The sequence below is a fragment of the Synchiropus splendidus genome, chromosome 1, assembly GCF_027744825.2.
Source record: "Synchiropus splendidus isolate RoL2022-P1 chromosome 1, RoL_Sspl_1.0, whole genome shotgun sequence".
Taxonomy (NCBI): Eukaryota; Metazoa; Chordata; class Actinopteri; order Syngnathiformes; family Callionymidae; genus Synchiropus; species Synchiropus splendidus.
Genome location: NC_071334.1, coordinates 4,056,400 through 4,078,691, shown reverse-complemented (window position 1 = coordinate 4,078,691; position 22,292 = coordinate 4,056,400). Strand labels below are relative to the sequence as shown.

At 41.6% G+C, this 22,292-nt stretch overlaps 1 protein-coding gene across 4 annotated transcripts in view; it reads left to right on the top strand.

Moving 5' to 3' along the window:
- dpy19l3 (dpy-19 like C-mannosyltransferase 3) overlaps nucleotides 1–22,292 on the top strand; it is a 57,758-nt gene that overhangs the window by 2,042 nt on the left and 33,424 nt on the right. The window contains exons 3-13 of one of the 4 annotated variants that reach the window (XM_053876047.1): nucleotides 264–391; nucleotides 8,728–8,818; nucleotides 12,476–12,597; nucleotides 14,027–14,172; nucleotides 14,535–14,658; nucleotides 14,816–14,950; nucleotides 17,122–17,253; nucleotides 17,714–17,815; nucleotides 17,894–17,967; nucleotides 19,021–19,179; nucleotides 19,964–20,095. In XM_053876047.1, the coding sequence (XP_053732022.1) occupies nucleotides 264–391; nucleotides 8,728–8,818; nucleotides 12,476–12,597; nucleotides 14,027–14,172; nucleotides 14,535–14,658; nucleotides 14,816–14,950; nucleotides 17,122–17,253; nucleotides 17,714–17,815; nucleotides 17,894–17,967; nucleotides 19,021–19,179; nucleotides 19,964–20,095 (1,345 nt within the window). Of the gene's footprint in view, nucleotides 1–263; nucleotides 392–6,102; nucleotides 7,204–8,727; nucleotides 8,819–12,475; nucleotides 12,598–14,026; nucleotides 14,173–14,534; nucleotides 14,659–14,815; nucleotides 14,951–17,121; nucleotides 17,254–17,713; nucleotides 17,816–17,893; nucleotides 17,968–19,020; nucleotides 19,180–19,960; nucleotides 20,096–22,292 lie in introns of those variants that run through there. The other 3 variants (XM_053876038.1, XM_053876033.1, XM_053876029.1) reach the window with 3 other exon arrangements.

The window sequence follows — 22,292 nt, the reverse complement described above, 5'->3', positions numbered from 1 at the left end:
ACTGATCTGGTTCAAAGTACTCAGGGTTATTTACTCTTATTATGAAGCCATTCTCCGTAAGTGACTGTGAAAAAACAAGCTCCACTCCGGCTCAGAAGCATCCTGCTGCTTCATCAGGCAGAATCATCAATTATTGGTGAGAATGGAAAAGTATCTTCCCACTCTTTCAAAATGGAAGAAAAGAAAGAACAGAACAAAAACAAAACAAACAAAAAATCGCTTTACACGCTACATGCATTTGCTTTAAATGTTCGTGTTTGCAGGTGATTGGTCGTGGGGAGCCATCGTCTGGACGTCCGTCGGCTGGTCGGTGTCTGTTGGATTGGGTCTGCTGTGCTGCATCTATGTGGCCACACTGCATGAGAATGACCTCTGGTTCTCCAACATCAAGGTACAATCTGTAACCGTCTTGACTGTTTTGCTTTGCGCTCACCTGAGTAGAGTGGCGCTCTTGTGAGTGACAGTAAAGTAGGGATGCACACCAGTTTCTTTCCCCCATAACAAGTATTGTGTCAGTACTTGAATTTGACTACTCACTTGGGAAGCACCGGACATTGGGCCCAATAGTCCCAAAAAAAAGCAACATTCAGCCTGGGTGACAAAGACTCACCGACGCCGAATGTTGCTTTTCTGGGTTCTGACCATCGTCATGCCAACGCTGACGTCTGCGTACAGTATTGAAGTTTTTGGTTCTTTTATAGTGTTGGAGACTAAGAACAGAATAGCAGTTGCAATGAGTGCTCAACCAATCTATCTGCCTTGTGTTTACATTATAAGCCTATTATATAGTGAGAAATTGTGTTTTTCTTTATTATTATTATTATTATTAGCATTTGAAAAGCAAACTCTGAAATGTAAAAAAAAATATACTCAGTCATCTAAACATGTCTTTTGCAGTCATGTCTGTAAAAGTTTTTATCCAACATTTCTTGAAAAATGGTAAAAAAACACATTTGATATTCGGTATTTGAATATATATTAATATATTTAAAAATATGAATGTATGTTTAAAATTTATTTTAATTTTATTCGGCTTTGCCCACAAATTTTCAATATGGTACATCCCTCGTACTCACCGTTACCGAGTACTTACGCCATTACAAATAAAGTTATGTTGAGTTTTATTTTCTTTTTCCATATATATTGCTATTTGAACAACATTCCTCAGTATGTTTTTCTTGTACATGTGCAGTGCAGTTCAAATTTCACAAAACTGTCATAAACTGACATTCCAAAAGCTGCATGCTGCTGGTTTCTTGGTATCGGTGGCCATTCTATGAGTACAAGTACTCAAGCCCGGTATCAGAACAATACCTGATCCTGGTGTCCATATTGGTGCATACCTAAAGGTAATAACTTATCTCACCAAAATGAACCAATGTCATGTGTGTAGTGATTCAGGTAAAACATAATATATCTATTTATCACTCCATTTTCTGATGGCAGCTTTGAATTTGCTGCTCAGTTGATCACCAGTCTGCATCAGTCCATTCATTCCAGTTATGTTGGAGTAGGGAGCCGTTCACGGCGTCTGGTGACCCACTGCTTCTGCACTATTGTTGAGCTGGCATTGGAGAAATCTAAGTGCACTTTTGTGAGATTGGTGACTGCTTAAAGCAATAGCTTTCATGCTCTCCGTCACGGAACAGCTGTATTTATACTGAGCTTAAATTACTCATGTGGACTCTATTAAATCGCAAGGTGAACATTTCATCATTCCGCAATCGTCAGGCAACTTCGGAAGACAATTGGTTGCAGCCAGAGAAAGGAATGGCTGACAGTGAAAAATATTGTACTTCACCATTGTGTGCAGCCTGGTGAGCGCACGCATTGCCAATAATATTAATGTTTTTGGACGTAGCGCGACAAACTGTATAAGTACAAGGCACGAGGTGAAGCGAAACATTTACGCAAACATTCAATGGAACAAATTTTGGCAGGCAGGGTAATACATATCAGTGATATCCATGTTCATTATTATAAAAATAAATATTGAATATTTGTGCATTCTTTGTTTTTGTGTAGCATGTGATTTAAAATGTTCCACCTTACCCAGCCCTTAGAGGGAGTTTTACGGACACTGGACTTGGAACTAGTTATGAAATCCTCAAATATCTGTGTGTATCGTACTTGAACACGATGGCCAAAAACATTATGAGTAGTGATGTCATGAGGTTTCATGGCACAGTACTGCAGGATGGACGAGGTTTCACGAAACAGTGTCCGGTCACCAGGTGGTGCTGTCTGCTGTAAAATGTTTGGACTTGAACAACTAATTCAATGAAACCTCACATCATTTCTGAACCAAGAGCGCCATCTAGTGGCCTCTGAAGTACTCAGTTTCATCAACCCTCGACACTGTTTCATGACACCTCATCTACCCATCACTACTGATAAGTAAAATCAGTTTTACATTTTTAAAATAATGTTTGGACTCACTTTTGTATCAGCCTTCCCTGATGACCCAGAGTCGCTGGGTTTGTAGTTTGAATCTTTTGTACTATTGTAGCTAGTTGTCATGAACTGTCGGAGATGTATGCGTCACGTTAGCTGGAACAAGTTTGCTCTCATGTTAAAGAGCTGTAATCATTTTCACATATGTTTATCAAAATGATTTGAACTTGGTCTTGTCTGTGGGGTGGATGCTGTTTTTGGACTGAATTTAACATCTGCTTTCCTCATTTTCAATGACCTTCCACTGATCAGTCTTTTCTCTGGTTTATAAACTTTTTATGTGGAAGCAATTGATTTTCCTTCCTCTGAAAAGATGGTGTGTTTAAACCGCTCCAAGGAACAATTAGAAGAACTGATGTATTGTGGTAAAATCTGGTGATGACGACTTCTTTTTGGAGTGTTTTGTTCAGCTGGAGAACATTGTGCTCTGCCAGAACTGATGTAACGAAAAAAAAAAAAATCTTGTTCATATTTTTTTCCTCTCACATGTAACATGGTCAGCTGCTCAGTTTGACTTGTCCGCCGCCATGTTGGTGAATCATTTCATTCCTCAGTTTCCGTATTCCTTTGATTAAAAGTTTGACTAGGTCATTCGGAGGAAGCTATGTTTACACTCAACCTGATGTTTCATCATCACATCATACAAACAAACAGTTCGCCCTCAGTCACGACAGCATAGAGACAGACTACGGTTGGTCTTTTTCTGCTTCTCTGTTTTCCTTGTTTATTTATTAATGCTTTTTTTCTGCTGTATTTATCAGTCTGTTGCAGGAAGAGGGCAGATGTAGTCATTCATAATAAATGTGAGTGGTTTCGCAGGCCTGTGGAACAGTTTCCTGATACTCTCACCGAAGTATGCTCCCGGTTGACATCATCGCACATTGCGAGCACATGTGCGATTCCTCCTGGAAGGGTCCGGTCCGGTCCGCAAATTTTGGGACTTCAATTTATTCAATTCAAATTCATTTACCTCTGAACAGCTCCACAATGGATGTGGAAAAAAATGAAATGAAGATGTGCTGCAGGTTTATGTCCAAAGTAGGTGTCCAAGTTGCAAAGAAATGGGGCAAATTATCCTCTTTGCAGTCAATTGTGGCATGAAGTGTGGTGCGAATCGAGGTCGCCAAGCGTGGGGTTTCATCCCTGCTGACGCTCTGCCTGGCCTGGACTGCAACTGTCTGCAGGTCCTGTTTGCTCATGGGGCATTTTCCTTGTCATTATGACTTCCACTAGTGCAATCCATGCTCTGTCGGATTCAGGTATTGACTTTGCACTTAAAAAACTCCCGGGGATTTTGACCCCCTACGGTGTGAAAGTGTAGGGGGAGTCTCCCACAGTTTCGTTAGTACTGTATGTACTCAAGCGTGACTAACAATGTCAGCGCTAGGACTCTGCTGACCGTCAAGGGTGTATGATGCTTGGTAGAACCCTGCATCTCCATACTCCTCTTTTCTCACATGTCCATGTTATTCAAGGTCGATCGTATTTTTGTGGCTCACCAGTGGTTTACTTCTTATGTTGAGCTCTCTGTTTTTGCTCTGGTGAAAGCAGTTGAGTTTGTCTCAAATCAACCTACCTTGATCTCGCACAAATGTCTGTGGTCATTTGGCGGTTCAGCACTCTCCGGTCTTTTTTAAACACTCCAAACATTTATTTTGGACACACCTTGTTTTATCTAAAACCTTTTTGATGGAGTTTAGAGCCAAAAAAAAAAGATAAGATTTGTGTTGATGTCCCAACATTTATGCACCTGACTGTATTTCACACCAGTGGTGAGGTGAGGCTGGATACGTTCAAGTTTTATCTGAGGTATTCCATTCTATTTTCATCTATTGTCTAGAGTTGCGAGCACTTCCGTCAGGATGAATTTTGTGTCTTTGATATAAATGTTGCTTTCATGGCCAATACGTCTTCAGGACATCTATCTAATCTGGTCTTGTCTAGTGTAAAGAACACAACGTTAGGACTTGTGAAGATATAATTTAAAGAATGAAATCTGAGTGTTCACCTGTTGACCTGACAAATATTCCAAATCTCAAACTGACCTCATCTGTCCATTAAAACGGATGATGATGATCCCTCAATTTATGGTGCTAACGCTAATCCTGAATTTGTGGCGTTTCGCTGCGGCACGAGTCACTAAGCAGATTATTAAATCCATTGGTAAGACTCCCCGTCAGTCACCTACGCATGAGACGGATTAGCCTGAAGTATAATCAAAGCGGGAAGTGTTGAAGTTGTAATCACTACCTATAAAGTCTCCTGTCAGGTGCAATTATTTTCATCCGGGACAGAGATTATTCTCCGCTGCTGACAGGTGGAAAGATTGCAGAGGACTTTAAATGTTCTGCCAGGCTATTTCAAAAGCACTGCATTAAATGGACCCCCATCTTATCAGGGGAGACTTGAAGGAAGGAATAAAGATTAAACAAATGGTGAAGTGCTCTTAGTTCCATGGGGTTACGCTACTGAATTTGTACCTCTGCACTGCCTGCGGAGTAAAGCACACGCCGTTCAAAGCACATCATCACAGCGAGGGCTGAGAGAATGTGAAGTGAGCGCCACAGGTCCGTAATTGTTACGACTGCTGACCAATTGTTGCATGGAAATTTTGCGCTTGCTGCCAGCTGGTTTGTGCAGCCCCCCAGTAACCTTCCTGGATGCAGTTAGATATTATTGAGATAAATTCTTTTTTTTTTTTTTTTGAAAGTTGCGTTGCATTTTAAGAGACGATGCTTCATGAGGCAGTAATTCAGATAAACAAATTTCTTCAGAAACAACGGATCAACTAGTGTTATGCAAAACTCATATACAAGTAACGCCCGACTTACGACCGGGAACGGTTCCGACCAACCGGTCGTAAGTCAGGTTGGACGTAAGTCGAATGCCATTCAAAATAGCCGACGCGAGGCTTATTGGTACTACTGTAGTGGTCGATGCTGGGATGCTGTGCTGCTGTGACTGTTGTACGTGATGCCGCCTGGCTGCCACAATTGTCGTACGCGGTGCTAGACATTGAATAAAACAAAAATAAGCATCTGCTGGCCGTGGTCGTAAGTACGGGTGGACATAGGTCGAGCAGGTTGTAAGTCGGATGTTACTTGTATTTGTTTATGTTCTGCAAGACACCGGGACGATGTTCAAATCTATGAGCATGACATAGATGAAAAGATACCCACACTGAAATAGTTTCTGTGGCTGATGGAGCAACCCGATATTGTTGTGAGCATATGTTCCACTTTCCATTCAATTCCTTCTCCCACTGAGAGTCACTGTCTCCTTCGACGCTTTCCATGTTTCCATTCTCACTCCCACACATGCTTCCTGGAGTGTCCGGGTCAAGCGAGATAGAAAAGACCATAAATATTCTAGAAACCAAAGTTTGGAAATTCTGCCCACTTGCTATTGTTTGTTCTGCAGTTGTTACCTAGCATGACTCATGAATAGGCTGTTCATGAGTCAGCTGTGCTTAAGTTTTGTGTTTTTGTTAATCAGTCTGTGTTGCTGAACATCAAATGATTTTTGTTCCCATTCATCCATGACTTCCTGCCAATGTTTTTTTTTGGCGGCCTTGTTTTGGGCAGGCAATGATACGGCTGATTCTCCCCAGTGGTTTAGATTCATCAGTAGTGAGGTCATTTCATCTTTACACTCCACAACCACACTGACAAATGTTCCTGGGATTATCAGAAGTTTCCAGCATGTTCCCCCACCCACGGTGCCCCCACCACCTCTTTTTTTTTTTTTCCTCTGTGCATCTGTGTTTTTATAGACAGGTCACCGGTAGTCAACTCTTTTCCCCTCCCTCCTCTGAGCCTGGGCAGTCTTCTCAACCCCATCTTGTTGTTTGCAGGCGTTCGGCGACTAGTCTTCCTCTGCATGGCTCGTGGCTTAGTTAAGATGGATTTCCGCTTGTTTTGATGCCCCTGATTTGTATTCTTGAGAGACAGTTATTTGGTCCACAGGAGAAAAATGGAAGCCAAGGATGGATGGACCCTTTTGTTTGATTCTTCAAGCGAAACATTGGGAGATTTTCAGAGACCTGTAAGAAACACAAGGGTTAGAAATCAGCCGATCTGTGAGTTCTAAAAAGCGAACTGGCGTTTTGAGTAATGAGCAATGTGCGGACTTGTTGGTGGGGACCATCCTGTTTGACCTTAATTTAAACTGAGGATTAGCTGGTGAGAGGCCAAGGCTTGTTTTGCCACAGGCAAGCTAGAAAGGGAGAATTGGGAGGCAAACTGCTCCCTGGACGGAGCTTCAGTCTTTTTATATTGGCACACTGCTCCTGTTGATTTATAAAACGAAATGACTTGGTCTGACTTCAAGAGCAGAAGCAAAGTGCATTTAAATACATGTGCTCTAATGGATTTTTTTTTTCTCTTAATCAACCTGGATTCAACTGGAAGTGTTTCATGAAACGCATTGTTTTCTTGGGCAATGGAAGTTCGTAAGCGAACGCAGAGGAGGGACCCTTGGTATAATCCCGGTCCCTGGAATTTTGCATCGGCCGGTGGAAGAGTCTGTGGTAACAGGTTGTGGGTCGGAGGAAGGTCTGATGGCACGCAGGAGAGGAGGGCAGACACCATGTCGCTTCTCAGAGAAAATTGTTCCGGTTCACCCTGCCGGCCCTGGCGACGCTGTGTTTCCATGGCAGCTGGAATGTTATTGGCTGGACTGCTGGCACTGAGTCAGGCCTGGTGTGTTAATGCCATACATGAGAACTTGCTCTGGTTCTCTCAACTCACGGTAGGATTGTTGATCTCATTTTTCTCTAATGCATTTTTGCTTGACAGTGATGCTCTGGTCAACACTTAATACTGTTACTGTTAAACCTGTTGGATACACATGAGCTTTCTCTCTCATTTGTGCACCACTCACTTCTGGGTAATGAGTGTCTTGCAGTGGTCAGGAGTTGTTGAATGGATGACAGTTGTAATAAATGAAGGACGCACATTGACCAGGGTTCATATTCATTTTAGCTGGGAATAACTACTTAAATAACCGCTGCTCAGTATGGCTCTGGAGGATTGTTGCTACTGGAATAACACCCTCTATGCCATGGGTGGTCGTCCTGGGCTGTGAAACTGCAGGGAAAGTAGTTGGATATTGGTTATTTAATCCAGCTGCCACGACGTCTCTCTCCTGCTGCATCTGTGCATTGGTCTGCGATAAAGCAGGCTCTCAATCGCCAAAACTATTTAGCCCCCAAAATATTACTGTCAGAACCTGTTCTGGCTCCTTGTTGTTACACATCAACTGCTTTGTGTATTTATTAAGACTATAAATACACAAATACAACTGTGGTCACCACTTTGACCAAATGTCTGGGAAACTATGATTTTTATTCTTTTTTTATTTTTAAACAAATATATCACAATTGCGATGTAAATCAATTTGGACAAAGAATCACAATATAAACCAGAATCACAGTATAAATCAAAAGAAGAAAAGAAAGGAAATTAATTGAGTCAAAGTTTGAAGTCCATAGGACTTATCAGCAGATGGGCAACATTAATAAACTAGTGTCCTTCAAAGTAACATTGAGCAACAAATTCAGTTTGACAGCACTGGTTTGATTTCACAGCCTGTCGAGGTTTTGATTTTATCGTAAGGTTCCGTCAACATATAATAATTGAAAACTCACAATGTAGGTGATGTGAAGAGAACCAAGTCTCCAGGTGTCATTCCATACATGAACATGATAATATTCCATCTCATTGTTTTTCATCCTGACAACTCTCTCTCTGTTAATCTGTTGCATCACTCTTTGGGTTCAGTCAGGACATCTGGTATCGCAATTGACGTCGAAAAGATTTTTTTTTTCCATTTTAATAGTGTTAAAATTTATACTGATTCTTCCATCTGAATGTTTCAACTGGCAGCGGAAATGTCCTCTGGAAAAACTGTTGAAAAGACTGATCTAAAATACACACACATTTCTTAAGTCGTTGCCGAGATTGAAATGATTTATTTTTTATCTCTGACAGCAGTGAACGAAAAAAGGGAGGGAAACTTGACATGAAGATTGATGATCATTTGAATGTCCCTCTCTGTTCACTGATTTTTAGCTCTTCTTGAAACAGATGTCATGCATGGCAGGGGAGATTTCCCTCCGGAAAACTTTTTATTTTGATCCCGCCAGTTGTTGTTGAGGATTCATCAGTTCGACTCAAAGTTTTCTTTTTTTTTTTCTTGGACACCATATCTGTTTTCCTTATGGTAACATTTCCTCCCTTTAAAACAGTACTGATTTCTCATGTGTACTTTTAGGAGATGGAACGGGAGATCTCTTTCCGGACAGAGTGTGGACTTTACTACTCTTACTTCAAGCAAATGCTGGAGGCCCCATCTATACACGAAGGTACCAAAGCATTACAGTATTACATACAGTATTGTGACTATTTTTAAACGAGCATTTGAGTGTTTACTCCTGTTAAATTTGTGAACTTCCTCACATTTTAAATGGCGTCCATTTTGGTCTGCGTATTTAGACATTGTTTATATATAAATATCAATTAACGTTAAAATAAAATACTTCAAACCTTTAACAACAATACGGATTGTGGTAAAAAAAGCCTCTTAGAAGGCGTGATTTCATTTTCATTCATCTGAATTTTAGAGAGCTGTGGGGGAATTTAAAATACCTTAAATTCTCTACGCACCGGAGTATTAGCCCCACACACTAAATTTAAGAAGGAAAACAGATCTTGTGCCTACATAAGCTGCAGTGGTCTATAAGGCGCGGGTGCAGTGGTGCGGTCTGCGCCGTAAGGTTAGTGGTGCACCAGGCTTAAAAATGCACGAGGGTCACTTTTTGCAAAACAGGCTCCAGTGACTCATGAAATAAACTGGCCAATGATCTGAACTGGGATCATCAACTCCTCACATCTTTTATTGACATTAAAGCGCTCAAAATGTGTCCCAAGTTCCGACACCACAGCTGGTCTCAGCTGCTGCTTCTCGTCTCCGCTCCTCCAGGAGATCGGCTCTGTGGGCGGAGCTGCGGACAACAGCGCATTTTGAGAGCTTTATAATCAATGAAACGCCTGTGATGTCATGGGTCTGCTGTGACGAGGTTCAACATTTTGACGCTCTTTAGCCTGGAAAAATCCATATATTAGCTGCATTGTTGTATAAGCTGCAGAGGAAAGTAGCGGCTTATAGTCCGGAAATTTTGGTAAGTAAACCTATGTCAACTATACGGTATTAACAGTAACAGTATAACAGTATTGTCTTTGCTGTTATTTGTTTGCTTTAACTGAGCTATGCAATGTCCATATATTTATTTAAAAATAGTAAAACATGCTTGGTGTACTTGAGTGTAGGTGTATGAAAACTTGAGCATCTCTCACCAGACTAGAACATTGACTGGCACATCAGGATGACTCATGGTGAATTCAGTTGGCGGAAAATTAGTCTAATTATTTTGTTCCGATCATAAAGTCGAATTTTCTTGACTGCTAAAAGGACTTTTTTCCACAAATAATTGAGTCGGAGGCTAGTAATTTAGGAGCCTTGCTGGCCTCTTTGTCATGCTTTTCTTGTTTCAAAAGACAAATTAATCGTGTTAAATGAGGTGACTCTCGTCGCAGTGACGGAGGAAGTGCTGGGGGGGGTAGCGAAAAGAAACAAAGGCTCAATAAAGAAGTGTATGGTTAAGGGGTTTGGAAGCCAAGATAACAGAAAATACCTGAAAAGGATCCAAGGAAGAGGTAAGTCAGCTGAAAAGCACTCAAGGGAAACGGCAACACATTGAAAGAGTTTGCACAATGGCCCTGGAGTTTGCTCACTAAGAAAGCGTGAAAACGCTGGAACTATAGGGATTAAAAATGAATGAGGTGCACAGGGATGTGATGCACACTTTGTTTTATGGAGAACACTGCTGCTATTTGATGGTCGTACATGAATCACGCACAGGACTTTGTTGTAGTTCCTCCAAATACATTACATTGGAATGATCGGCATTTGTGCACCTTCCAAAACCGGTGTGAGTCATCAGCAAATTCTGTTCAGCTCTTCAGTGTTTTATTCAGCAGAGAGGAAGTGATCTTTCTCAAAATAGAGTGTGAATGTTTGTGTGTTTCATGTCTTTTAATGTTCTGGCAAGACTTCACTCTTTCTGAACAGCACAATACACAACTCGCCAATCACTGTAAAAATACAATTCACTCTGCTACTGTTAAAAAAATGGTCCTCATAAGTAACTGGTGAAAGACTACTGTGTTTATCACTGTGTTTACCCTGAATGCTGTCTCTTGCTGCATGCTTTTGAGTTCATTGTAATGTACTGGGGTGTTGGCCAGAATGGTTATTTTAATCCAAATTGACACAGCGATGTTATAGAGTGCGATTTTCAAATCCAAATATGCCTCTTTTTATTTGATCACTTTCTGTGTGGTATGACTTATCAAGTCGTCGTGGCAAGGCTTCAGCATCGCCGACAGTGTTGAGCAGGGTTCTGTAAAAAAAAAGAATATTGAGGAAAGTGATTTAGATTTGAATTTCAAAATTTTCAATTTTGATTCATTCATTCACTTCATCACTTGCGTGCCGTTTAACGTCTGAAGATTTAACGTCTGCATACAAATGCACCATGGCCGTCGCGGGTAAAACGGTGGAGAACCGTATCTGGTTCAAAACAACTCAAGAAAAGCAGAAATAATACAAAGCTCAGAACCCACTTGGCAAGCCATATCACACTGCGCTGCTGAGGTTAGCGTTAGCTTTTGACTCGAGGCATCAAGATAACAGAACCCATTGTAACTTTTGTTTGTTAAGACTCGCGTCCTCGCTCGGTAGTGGAAAACACGGCTTTGAAAGGGCTAGAGCAAGAGGTCAAACCACACTACATCATTCAGCAACGTAAACATTTGACTCATTCCTCATATTAAACTGTTATTATCAGGATTTATTGATGTGTGAAAGATGGTGTTTCAATGAAATTGCAGTCAATAAAGCGTCGCTATGACCTGTGACACCTGGAGGGAGCGGTACAGAAGAGTGGTTCAGAATCTTACAGAAAAGAAAGTCACACTCTTGGCTACAGTTTAACCTTAATGTTCAAATATTACAATCAGATTGTTGTTGCACTTCAAGTAAACTTTCAGTCTTTACAGTTTTGTTCAAATCTGCTCTTAAAACTTGCTATAAAATGCTATTATGTTTGCTAACACAAACAAGCAACATAGTCAAAATCGTAATCCTTTTTTTCCCCATCTTGTTAAAAAAATGTGTATATTGCACAGTTCAAGTCCAGCCAAAAGTGGAAACTCGCACAATTTTATGTAGCTATTTTTTATTTACTAAAAGTGCGTGATGGATGTTTTGTTTATCGATAAGAAAAATAAGTAAATTCAATTGCAATAATTGATGGTACAAAATCCCACCAGCAGTAGTATCTCAATATAAATTGAATCGGTGCACAGACATACCGATTGTGACCCCTTCTTTGGCCTTGCTTCAGTCAATGGCCAACAATCATAAAACGTCTGAATTAAGTCACTGAAGCTCCATTTACTCAAATGCACCATTTTGAACAACCTGGAAAGTTCTTCAATTTTGACAGCAGCAGAATAGATCTGCAATTACAAATCATATTTAATGGCCCCCGTCTGGATTAGCACGTATTTTTATCTTGTGTGATAAAAATAATCAGCCTGCCATTATGTATTTAGTGGATTAACAGCTCTATTTCTTTTCCACAGCCGAACATTGGCAGGGATAAGAAGCAACTAGAAAGGGAACACAGAAAAGCTGCTCAATCTTCCAAGGTTTCCTTAAAGATTAATGGGTCACTTCAGTCTGTGAAGTTTCCACATTCACAAAACACAAACTTTTGATGACATCCTGACATTCAGTGTTCTTTTAAAAAAATGGCAAAGTCAATAAATGAGAGCAGCGATCTTCCTGAGACCCATCAGCCCTCCTTCCTGGCTGTCACAAACTCACGCCCAGCTGCCACGAGTGTGTGTCGCTGTGAAAGCATAGTGGCATTTAAAATGTGTGCTTGTGTACTCAGGCCTCTCGGATTTGATCCATGACAACTTGACAGAATCCAGGAGGACCATCAATCTCCTGAAGCGGATGAATATCTACCAGGAGGTGTTCCTCAGTATTCTCTACAGATGGTTGCCAATACAGGTACCGAATCACTCAGCTGTCAGCTGGAACACCGGTGTGGCACATCTGCTGTGGTATTGTTATCTCACGCCTTCTGTTGTGCTGTTTTTTTTTTCATTTTAATCTCACCAAAAATGAGGAGTTATGGGTGGTAATAATACATCCTAAATCGTGTGTGTGTGGGGGGGATGCTGTGTTGCTTGTTTTTTTTTTTTTTTAAATGGACTGGAGACTGAGAAAATTGGCACATTTTCGGAGAAATCACTCACACTGCCAATTCATTTGCGGCTGTCTGAAATTACTCCTACATGTCGAGCACAAATCTATTTTTCCATAATGACTGAAAAAGACCCAATGCAAACATCAAGCTGAGTTAGAAGAAGAAATTGTGTTAATCTAATTCATCGACAAGCGCAAGCAAAAAGAACCATATGCATTTTGATTTTTTGAGCTATCAAAGAGGAAGAGTGTAAAATAAAAAGGTTTAGCAGTTTGTCCTCTTGCTGTTTTCTTCTGCCTCATTTTGCAGTTAAAATTAGGGACGTCCCGATCCGATATTGATATTGGATATTGGTCCAATGTAATTGTAAAAAATGAAAATCAGATTTTAACGGACTGCATCTAAAATCTCAGATATAAGTGCTCAAATAAAGTTTAATACAACCACCCTCATTGCGCATTTGAAGCCGCATCACAAACAAGACCACTGTGGCATCACATCATTTATGTAACCAATTGGTTTACAGTAAATGAGTCAGTTTCCCTCCTAACTACTGTTGCTGAGACGCCTTTTCTAACAAAGTAATAAACGTATGTGTGATTCCTGCTTATATCGAATCAGATTGATGTCGATATCGCCCAATACTCAAGGCTGTAATATGGGTGTCTATTTTTTTCTTATGAAAAAGTTGTCTCGGGATATGCACCGTTAAAATAACAGGTCAGTCATTGTGAAATAATGAACTTGGTCCCACATGTAAAGTCATTCTGAGTCATCTAAAACATAAAGTAAAATGAAACTAAGAAACTGTATTAGTGCTGGAGGTCAGCTTTCTTAAAAGTGTTTTTGAAGTTTGAATTGCAAGATGCAGCGTGAACGGCACCGAATGACTAATTCCGAAAGATGCTTTCAAATGCTGTAGACACTGCTGCGCTGTAGACATTTTCACTTTGTGCTCGCTGCCTTTGCTTGTTGTCCCTGTGCTTGTCAAACTGCAGGTAAAAGGTTTCCGTATTGACGTATACATTAAGCGAAAATATCTACTTTGCTCCGTCAGTGGGCCCGCGGTGTGACATGAATGTCAGAAAGTAAAATATCAGAGTAAAGTTTGAAAATGCCACAGAGCTCCTCAGTGACCCGCTCGGGTCTGTGAATTTCCATGTACCGCTTCTAACAACTTTCATTGTGTGGGTGTGTGTTTTTGTGTGTGCGTCTGTGTTTGTGGTCCAGTCTTATCTGGAGCCCATCTATTTCTACATATATACAGTGTTCTCTCTCCAAGCGGTGTACCTGATTGGCTTGTACCTAACAGCCTGGCTCTTGTCTGGATCGTGGCTGGCTGGAGTGCTGACTGGGCTCTGGTACATCCTCAACAGGTGAATTATAACCTGTCAGGTGTGACCTCCTCAAATGCGTTCTTGCAGATGTGTCTGTCTGCTTATTGGATAATCACCATGTTGAGCTTCATAGAGGCGACTAAAAAAACAATTTCTCTGAAAACCAATGTGTGTTTCGTTCACCTGTGCCCTGTCAAACCAATGCCAGAGAGATCTTTTTGTCAACGTATCTGCGTAGACTACATTATATTCATTAGTTATATATCATTAGAAATGCCCCTGTTTAGTCTACTAGCACACAATTTCGCATCTTTCATGGAATTTTTAATTCTTTTTCATGTTGTGCCATGCTCGCACCATTGTCAGCCTCTTGTTCGATCCAGCTTCACCTTCTTTTTCAGGATTGACACCACTCGGGTGGAGTTCACCATTTCGCTTCGAGAGAACTGGTCTCTGCCTTTTCTGGCGTTGCAGGTGGCAACGATCACATGTTACCTCCGACCTCAGCTCACCGCCTTGCAGCAGGTAAACACGGTCCTACATGTTTCACCTTGACCTCATTGACTGGTCTTGACTTGATGCACCCACTCGACAGTCCAATAATCAACTGCCCGGCGAGACTGGCTTATGAGCTATTAGCATTCAGCTGCGGGAACTAACCTCATTTTGTGTGTCTCCGCAGAAGGTGATGGTGTGGTTGATGTACGTGACCACGTTCTGTTTCTGTCTGACGTGGCAGTTCAATCAGTTCATCCTGCTCATCCAGGCCCTCATTATTTACACGCTGGACTGTGCCGACTTTTTAGCCACAACGCAGGTACGTCTCTCAAATTGCCCTCTCAAGTAGCATTCAATGTTGACCTAGCACTGATTGACTGAAAATGTGTTTGTCATGTTCTGGTTTGAAAAGGCGCCGTGTTCACAAACTGGAATAATTACGGGTCTTGCATGATATTTTGGTCAGTGTTTGAGAGGGGGAATTGTTGGTCAATGAGAGGATCTGTATCGGGCAGCTGGACACCTCGCATGCAAACTGTTAAATTAATTCATAGGAACTTGGGATGGGCAGTAGGGACAAAACAATTTATCGCCATAAATGTAATTTTGGCGATAATGATAATTATCACAATAAATACATTTTCATTCTATTCCATATGTTGGACACGCGACAATCTCTCTTGAAACTGTTTCATGATGAAACATATTAGTGGAGTTTGTCTCCAACATCATGATTTGTTTATGTTTAACATATAATGGTGAACTACAGTGTAGAGATGAGAAACTCAATGTTTCATGTCTCTGGTAGAAGCCGCTGGTGTCTGACAGGCTGCTCTGCCAGCTTTATTTAGGGGTTAAATGGAGCCGTCTGTCTGCTGTATCTCATGTCTCTGAACAGTTGACTTGAACTACGGAGCAGTCTGGACACATTTCCTAGATGCTACTGAAGAAATATTAGAAATCATGTGAATAAATCATCATTTAGTCAAATTCTATTCTGGAAATCATTGTACATACCGTTTGTCTTGATGAAAATCCTTTTCACAATTCTCTCTCCTAAAATGGTTGTTTTTCATGGCCTTATTGAACATGTGTCCAATACTTTGAGAATTTGTTGATGGTCCCTAACTGATGCCGGTTCGTGGCATTAGTGCTGCCTGTAAGAGTGTGTCCGCGATCAGTGAACCCTAATGGGGACACGGAAGAGGACACTGCTGCCAATACTGGAGCAGATGTCCGAGGCGCCAGCGCGGTGACCTGAATGTGTTGATATGAACCAAGGCAAACGACCGCGTCAGAGAACCTACGAGGACCACTCCATCTCATAAAATAAACACAGATCCAGAGACTCAGAGTCGACCAGTGTCATTATCAAAGGTTCCCTTTATTAAAAATAAGTTTCAAACTACAGTGGTGAATCAGTCCACCACACTCTCCACAACTGTCACACACCGGTGTCGGCTGTCAAACGCCGTGGAGCTGGAGAGCGTGGCGCGCCGTTACAGTCTCGTCATGTTCATATATGCAGGTCCAATACAGCGAGTATGTCACGTGTTTATCAGATTTATCGTGGCATGCAGAATTGTCATCGTGGACATTGTGTTTGGCGGTATATTGTGTATGATAAGTTATCGCCCATCCCTACTAGGAACCATTAACAGCAGTGAAAAATCAATTGTCTTTTGACGTTTACAAGAAGGGATGTTGTGGTGGCTATTTTGCCATGACAAGTTTTTCACCCTGTTGGCATCCTCCACTTTTTCATGTACATGAGTAAGAACATCCCTGTGTTGGCAGTCTTGAATCATTCGGGCAGCTGTCTGAATAACTGCTTTATTTTCCAAACTACAAGTTTGTCACTGATCCTGTGACTTATACTTAGGTGCCACTTGTATATTTTAAAATGTATACACCTGACAAGAAGATGGACCAGGGAGAGCAGCTGCAAATGAGTGATATTTATTTATCTCTCATGATTAAACAATAATTTTTTGACTCTCATCATCGTGGTGATGTGCAGGAGACCCGAAAAGATCTCAGGGAAACGTGTTGGCAGTCTCTAAAAAGAGTGTTTTCCATACTGTGTTCCGCTGCAATTAGAGGAAAAGCATCTGCTGCGGAAGAATCGGTGGAGCTGGTCTCCATAGTTAGCCACTTAAAGGAGGCAAGAAGAGAGATAGTGTTCTCTTTTATGTCCCACTGTTGTGACGTGACTGTCATGGGAGCTGGCGTGGAGGCGAGCCAGCATGTATCAAATGCGATGTAGGGCCGTGCAGATGCACTCCCTCTTGTAATTTCTCCTTTAAGGCCCATGTATGCTCAACGTTACGGACGGAGCCTTCTCATTTCGTCCGTACTGTAGCACATTTCCAAATTTACTTGCAGCCATCATAATTCTAATTTTGTTTTGCTGGTTTCCTGTACAAATTACATTATTAAAAAATGTTATCTCCTCCTCTTTTTAATCTGACGTGTTTGTGTTTTCTCAAGGTGACAACTCTCTACTTGGTTCAAGTGTGTGGTCTTCTAAGTGTGTGGCTCCTCCAGTTCTGTAACTCCATGATCCTGGGATCTCTGGTGCTGAGCTTCATTGTTTCAGCGATGCTGGTCAGACACTGCCAGGTTGGTCCACAGTCCCCTGTCATAGGTCTGTGCTGCTGCAGGGATTATCTAGTTTGCATGCTGGCAACAAGGTTCCCTTTAAGCGAAGGGGTAATTTACTCCAGTCAGATGATATCAGTGCCACGGTGCCAGAGACATTTCATGTGTGTGTGGTAGTCAGAAGAAGATGACACTGTGCTGTGAATCTCAAGTGAGGGAAGAATGATTTCATTTCTGCCTCTCGGTAATTTGTTCAGCTGCACATTAAGTCTGTGATGTTTTCCAAATAAGATGGAAGAAAACCGGATCAATCAAGTGATTTATTTAGGGAATATTCTCTATGAGCACAACGTTACACTGTTTGCGTTCACAGTTTATCTTCACAAAGAGATCCAATCTCTGTTTTATTGACACTTTTAGAGGTCCAAAATACTTGTTCATATATTGACCCATGGCAGTTAATTCTTCTTTTCCTTTCTAGACTGGTTTGAAGGCTGGAGGCCTACTGGTTCGTCTGGGAAAGCTGTTCCTCCACAGCATCATGGTTCTCCTCCTCACTGTCACCTTCAACTACATGGCTAAGGTATTACTGCGATGAGTAGTCATTTTCTTCTTCACTCATTCAGCCATGTCTAATTCACTTTTTCCTGTGTGTTTTCAGAAAGCCCTTCAGCTCCAGTCTGACGAACACATCTTCAAATTCATCAAGTCAAAGTTTGCTTTGGGCTCCACAAGGTGCAGAACACAAGTGTACATACATACAAATGGACTTGTACATATCCACTCCTACTTTTTCACAGTGGCTGCCACAGACTGCGGCAGTCTGCCTATTTTCCTCTGAATGCATCCCGCAGGGACTTGCTAAGTGGTGGTGTTGTCGCACCTAGAACGTTGGTGTGGGTGAATAATAGATGATGAGGGAATATCGGCTGGCCGCTTGTTGATCAGGTGCTGGATGTGTGTCACTGAGAGTCAAATAAAACAAAGCCACACAAATGGTTATTCAATTATTCAGGAGGATGCTGTCTCAGTCTAAACTTTCCACCTTTCTGAACTCATTCGTACCCCTTTGAAGGTTTTTCTTTTTCTTTATATACCAGATACACAGAGTAAAGCTTCTCCAGATATATGGCCATTAAGATGCTTGGGATCACTCAGAGATATTAACTTTTATTTTTTCCATTAAAACGTTGAGTAGAAGCACACTCTAGACATTTATAATGCAGTCAATGATTGTTCTACTCACTGCTGGTATTTAATTCCCATACATTATGGACTATAGAGTGCACCAGAATATTAGCCCTGCCCACTAAATCTAAGAAGGAAAACAGATCTTGTTCATACATATGACGCACCGGTCTATAACCTGTGAAATGGTGCCATACTTTTGATGTCTCAGGTCGCTATGGTCATGCAGCCTCAGCCCTTTGTTTTCTTACTGCTAAGAGAATGATGATGTCATGACAAGTGAGTCATTTAATAGTGGACTATGTCTTCTACAAATTCTTGATGCATTCTTTTAGCTTCTTGAAAGCATGACATGTCTCGGTGAACACTTCATATTGAACGGGAGTGTGGACAGAAGCCAGTTGGTATTATTTTTGTTGGAGATTTGGACAAGCTCCTGATCATTTGCTTACAGCCACTTTTGAAGTAGTTGTTGCTACGTTGGTGGCTGACTTCTGAAAAAAAACCTACACGATTCCCCCAGGTCAAGAAAAAGCAGTGTTTGCAGTCAGTACTGTCAATTTGTTCTTCAAGTTTACACTTGTCCTCTCTATCCTGCAGAGATTTTGATGCCAGCTTGTATCTGTGTGAGGAAGCCTTTGGCCTCCTGCCTCTTGACACGCTGGAGCGCTTGGCTGCAACACTGCTGCTGTACCCGTACGTCCCCACACTGCTGCTTCTTACTGGCGCCATGGCTGTGGCTGCACTTAAAAACCTCAGGTAGGTACTGGCGGATATCACACCCCATCGGGTTATTTATCATTAAAGTCATCTGAATATTTCTCATCTTTCTGACTTCCAATTCCCAAAGTGATGGAAAATTGCCCGTCAAATATCGAAATGGCTTTTGACATGCTGTGTATGTGATTATGCTCATTTTGAGTTCCTGAGTGACCAGCTGCATTCATGAATGTTGTGTGCTGAATACCCTCCCCATGACTTGAGTGAAGGGCACTTCAATTCCAGAGAGTCGGTTTCGCTCTATGTCAGCTCAACATCAAGGCCGAGTACAAGAATCACATCTTGTTGGCCCACATTTTCAAAGAAAGGGGTCTTTGCACCAGTTACATTCGGAATTGTAATTTGCCGGCAGAAGAAGGTGAGTGGCAGCATTGCACTAATCACATTAGCATATCAGCTCACTGCGGTTGAGGTGCAAACCACTGGGAACAAATGCTCTGTTGCCCATTGTTTAATTTATTTAAATGGCTTTCCCACTTTATAAAGAAGCAGATTGGATTTGAATTCAAATCCGATCCAGTGGCAGACAGAATGGATGCATGAGGCCAAATCTTGGGTGTGACATCAGTCCCCAAGGCCTTCTGCGTTTGTCTGAGTCTGAAGCAGTCATTGAGGATGACAGTGTGTCAAACAGCAACTGGTAGCAGCTGAAATCTGAGTAATCTGCAAATCAATTCCACCCCCATCTCCTTCTGCCTTTTCTTTGTGAGCTTTTGGTGTTCATTTGTGAACCTTTGTGTTGCATATTTTGTCGCCTCAGCAGGACAAAAGGCGGTTCAGTGGAAGAGAGGAAGGCAAATGCCGGGGATGGACAGATGCCATCCTTTCGTCCCGACGTGGCATATAATCTGTTGCACACATTGTTCTTTGGGCTGCTCGCTTTCAGCACAATGAGGTGAGCAATTGTTGCAAAATTCATACATTTTCTGACACACCACAATGAAAATCGAAAACAGGGGTGCCAACACTGTGTCACCTCATAAATGACAGTCACAATGATCTTCCTTCCATAAAAATGCAAAAAAAAAACAATATTAATGAAGTATGTATTAATGAGTATTCTATATTCTTTCGGTTCTCTCTTGGTTATTCTTCCTCTTTCTGCATCGGATTCAGAATTATATGATACGGTTTGCCAACACAATACACAAAGTGTCTTCAAACTATGGAAAAAAACTGAAAATCTCAGAAAAATAACATTCTGTTAACTTAAGCTGTAACAGATCGAAAGTGGAATATATCACATAACTCTTGTTTTTCTTGTATACGGGTGGCGGTCACAAGTTTTACTGCAACACAAATTTTACAAAATTGTCATGAATTGACATTCAAAAAGTGGTTGCTGCTGTGAATGGTATCGGTTTCGTGGTATGGGTGGCCATTCTATGAGTACGAGTACTCAAACCCGGTATCGGATTGATGCCTGATGCAGGTATCGCTTCATCCCCTATTAAAAAAGGCTAGGAAATACAGTACAGTACTTGGGTGCTTGCCCTGTTCGTACGTCCATTGTGTGTGGGTGGCCAGAGAGATGCCAGCGGTGGCCACCACGTAGCTCTGCTGCTGATTCTTTACGGCGTAAGCCGCAGGCGCAGCGGTGCAGTCTATGCCGTAGAAAGGTCACTGATTTTCATGTGCCGTCTTAAGTTTTGACGATAAGGTCCCCGAAAAAAATAATATAGTGATGAACCGCTGTGATTGGTTTAACTTTGCTGCAAGACATCATCGGAACTGTGCAGATTCAAGTCACTATAACTGAGTTTATTGCACCTCACATGCTATTAACCGATTATTGCAGTGTCACACATCGCTGTCATGTATAACTCTCAGTTAAAGTGGCAAGGCCTGGCAAACTACTGACTCTTTCTTGACAATCGATGGTGAGTAGATTGTGATTGACATAATGGTGCTCACAATATGATTTGGGGAAGGGGCAGAACATATTTTACTGTGACTCGCATGCCGTAATCTTGCTTAACTTTTTGAGCCCTGCTAGACCAATGCCCATTTGTGCTCCCGGGACCCCATTTATCCTATTGACTTTGGTAAAAATCAATCCTGGCGCAGTTGAATTAATTGCAGCAGAAGCTAGGTTGAACTCAGGACTGCGAACAGGAAGAAGAGATTTTCATTTCATATCCATTTGTCCTGACGCTGACTTCGCACATGCATAATCATTACAGTTACAATGTCCATGAAAGGATCGAAACGGAGCAGAGTGAAGAATAAATCTTATTATTGCTGCTTCTTAAAGTTTTATATCTACTCAAGCAGATGTTTCTGGTTTTGCTTCCCTTTTTTGTCTAGTCCTCTTTATAGATCAAAGGGATGCTGTTATCACTTCTCCCAGAAATGAGTAAGACTAAAAAAAAATAATGCGTGACTGGATAATATATCAAGAAGTAAAGCAGAACTGGAAGGTTTCTGAATGAAAACAGAATGTTATTGTGTGTGAATATTGTGAGTGTTTGCTCTGCACTATGAATGAAACATATGGTTTTCAGTTTATTAATATACTGTAATAATTATGTGTAATGTAACAGTAGCGGTGGGTAGATGGTTTCATGGCACAATATTGTAGAGTAGATGAGGTTTCATGAAGCAGTGTCCTGATTTTCAGAGGACACCAGATGGCGCTGTCGGTATTTACGGATTTCATCAACCCTGCAATGTTGTTTCATGATACCTCATTTACCCACCACGAAATCCATTCACTCCAACTTGTCCTAACTCTGCTACCTGACTATCCCCCCTCCCCTCACCTCCTCCCGCCATGTTTCAATGTCTTCCTCTACACTGCCTATTGCATATTGCCACTTCTGGTTGGTTCAAATTGAACATCAATGGCGGTTTCCCATTGAGTGGCATTATACTGTGTATTTTTTGTACCATTTCTGGGCTGTAGTCACAAGGAAGATCAGAGACACCAGACCCTGCAATGCAGATGGCCTGAGGGCCACTATCAAAGCAACATAGGGTTCCATTACACCCACACAGTGCCACTTGCTGATCGCCTCCATGTCATTGATGCAATAATTCATGGAAAAGGAGGCCCAGCCATTATTGAGTGCATAGACATGTGCTGAAAGACC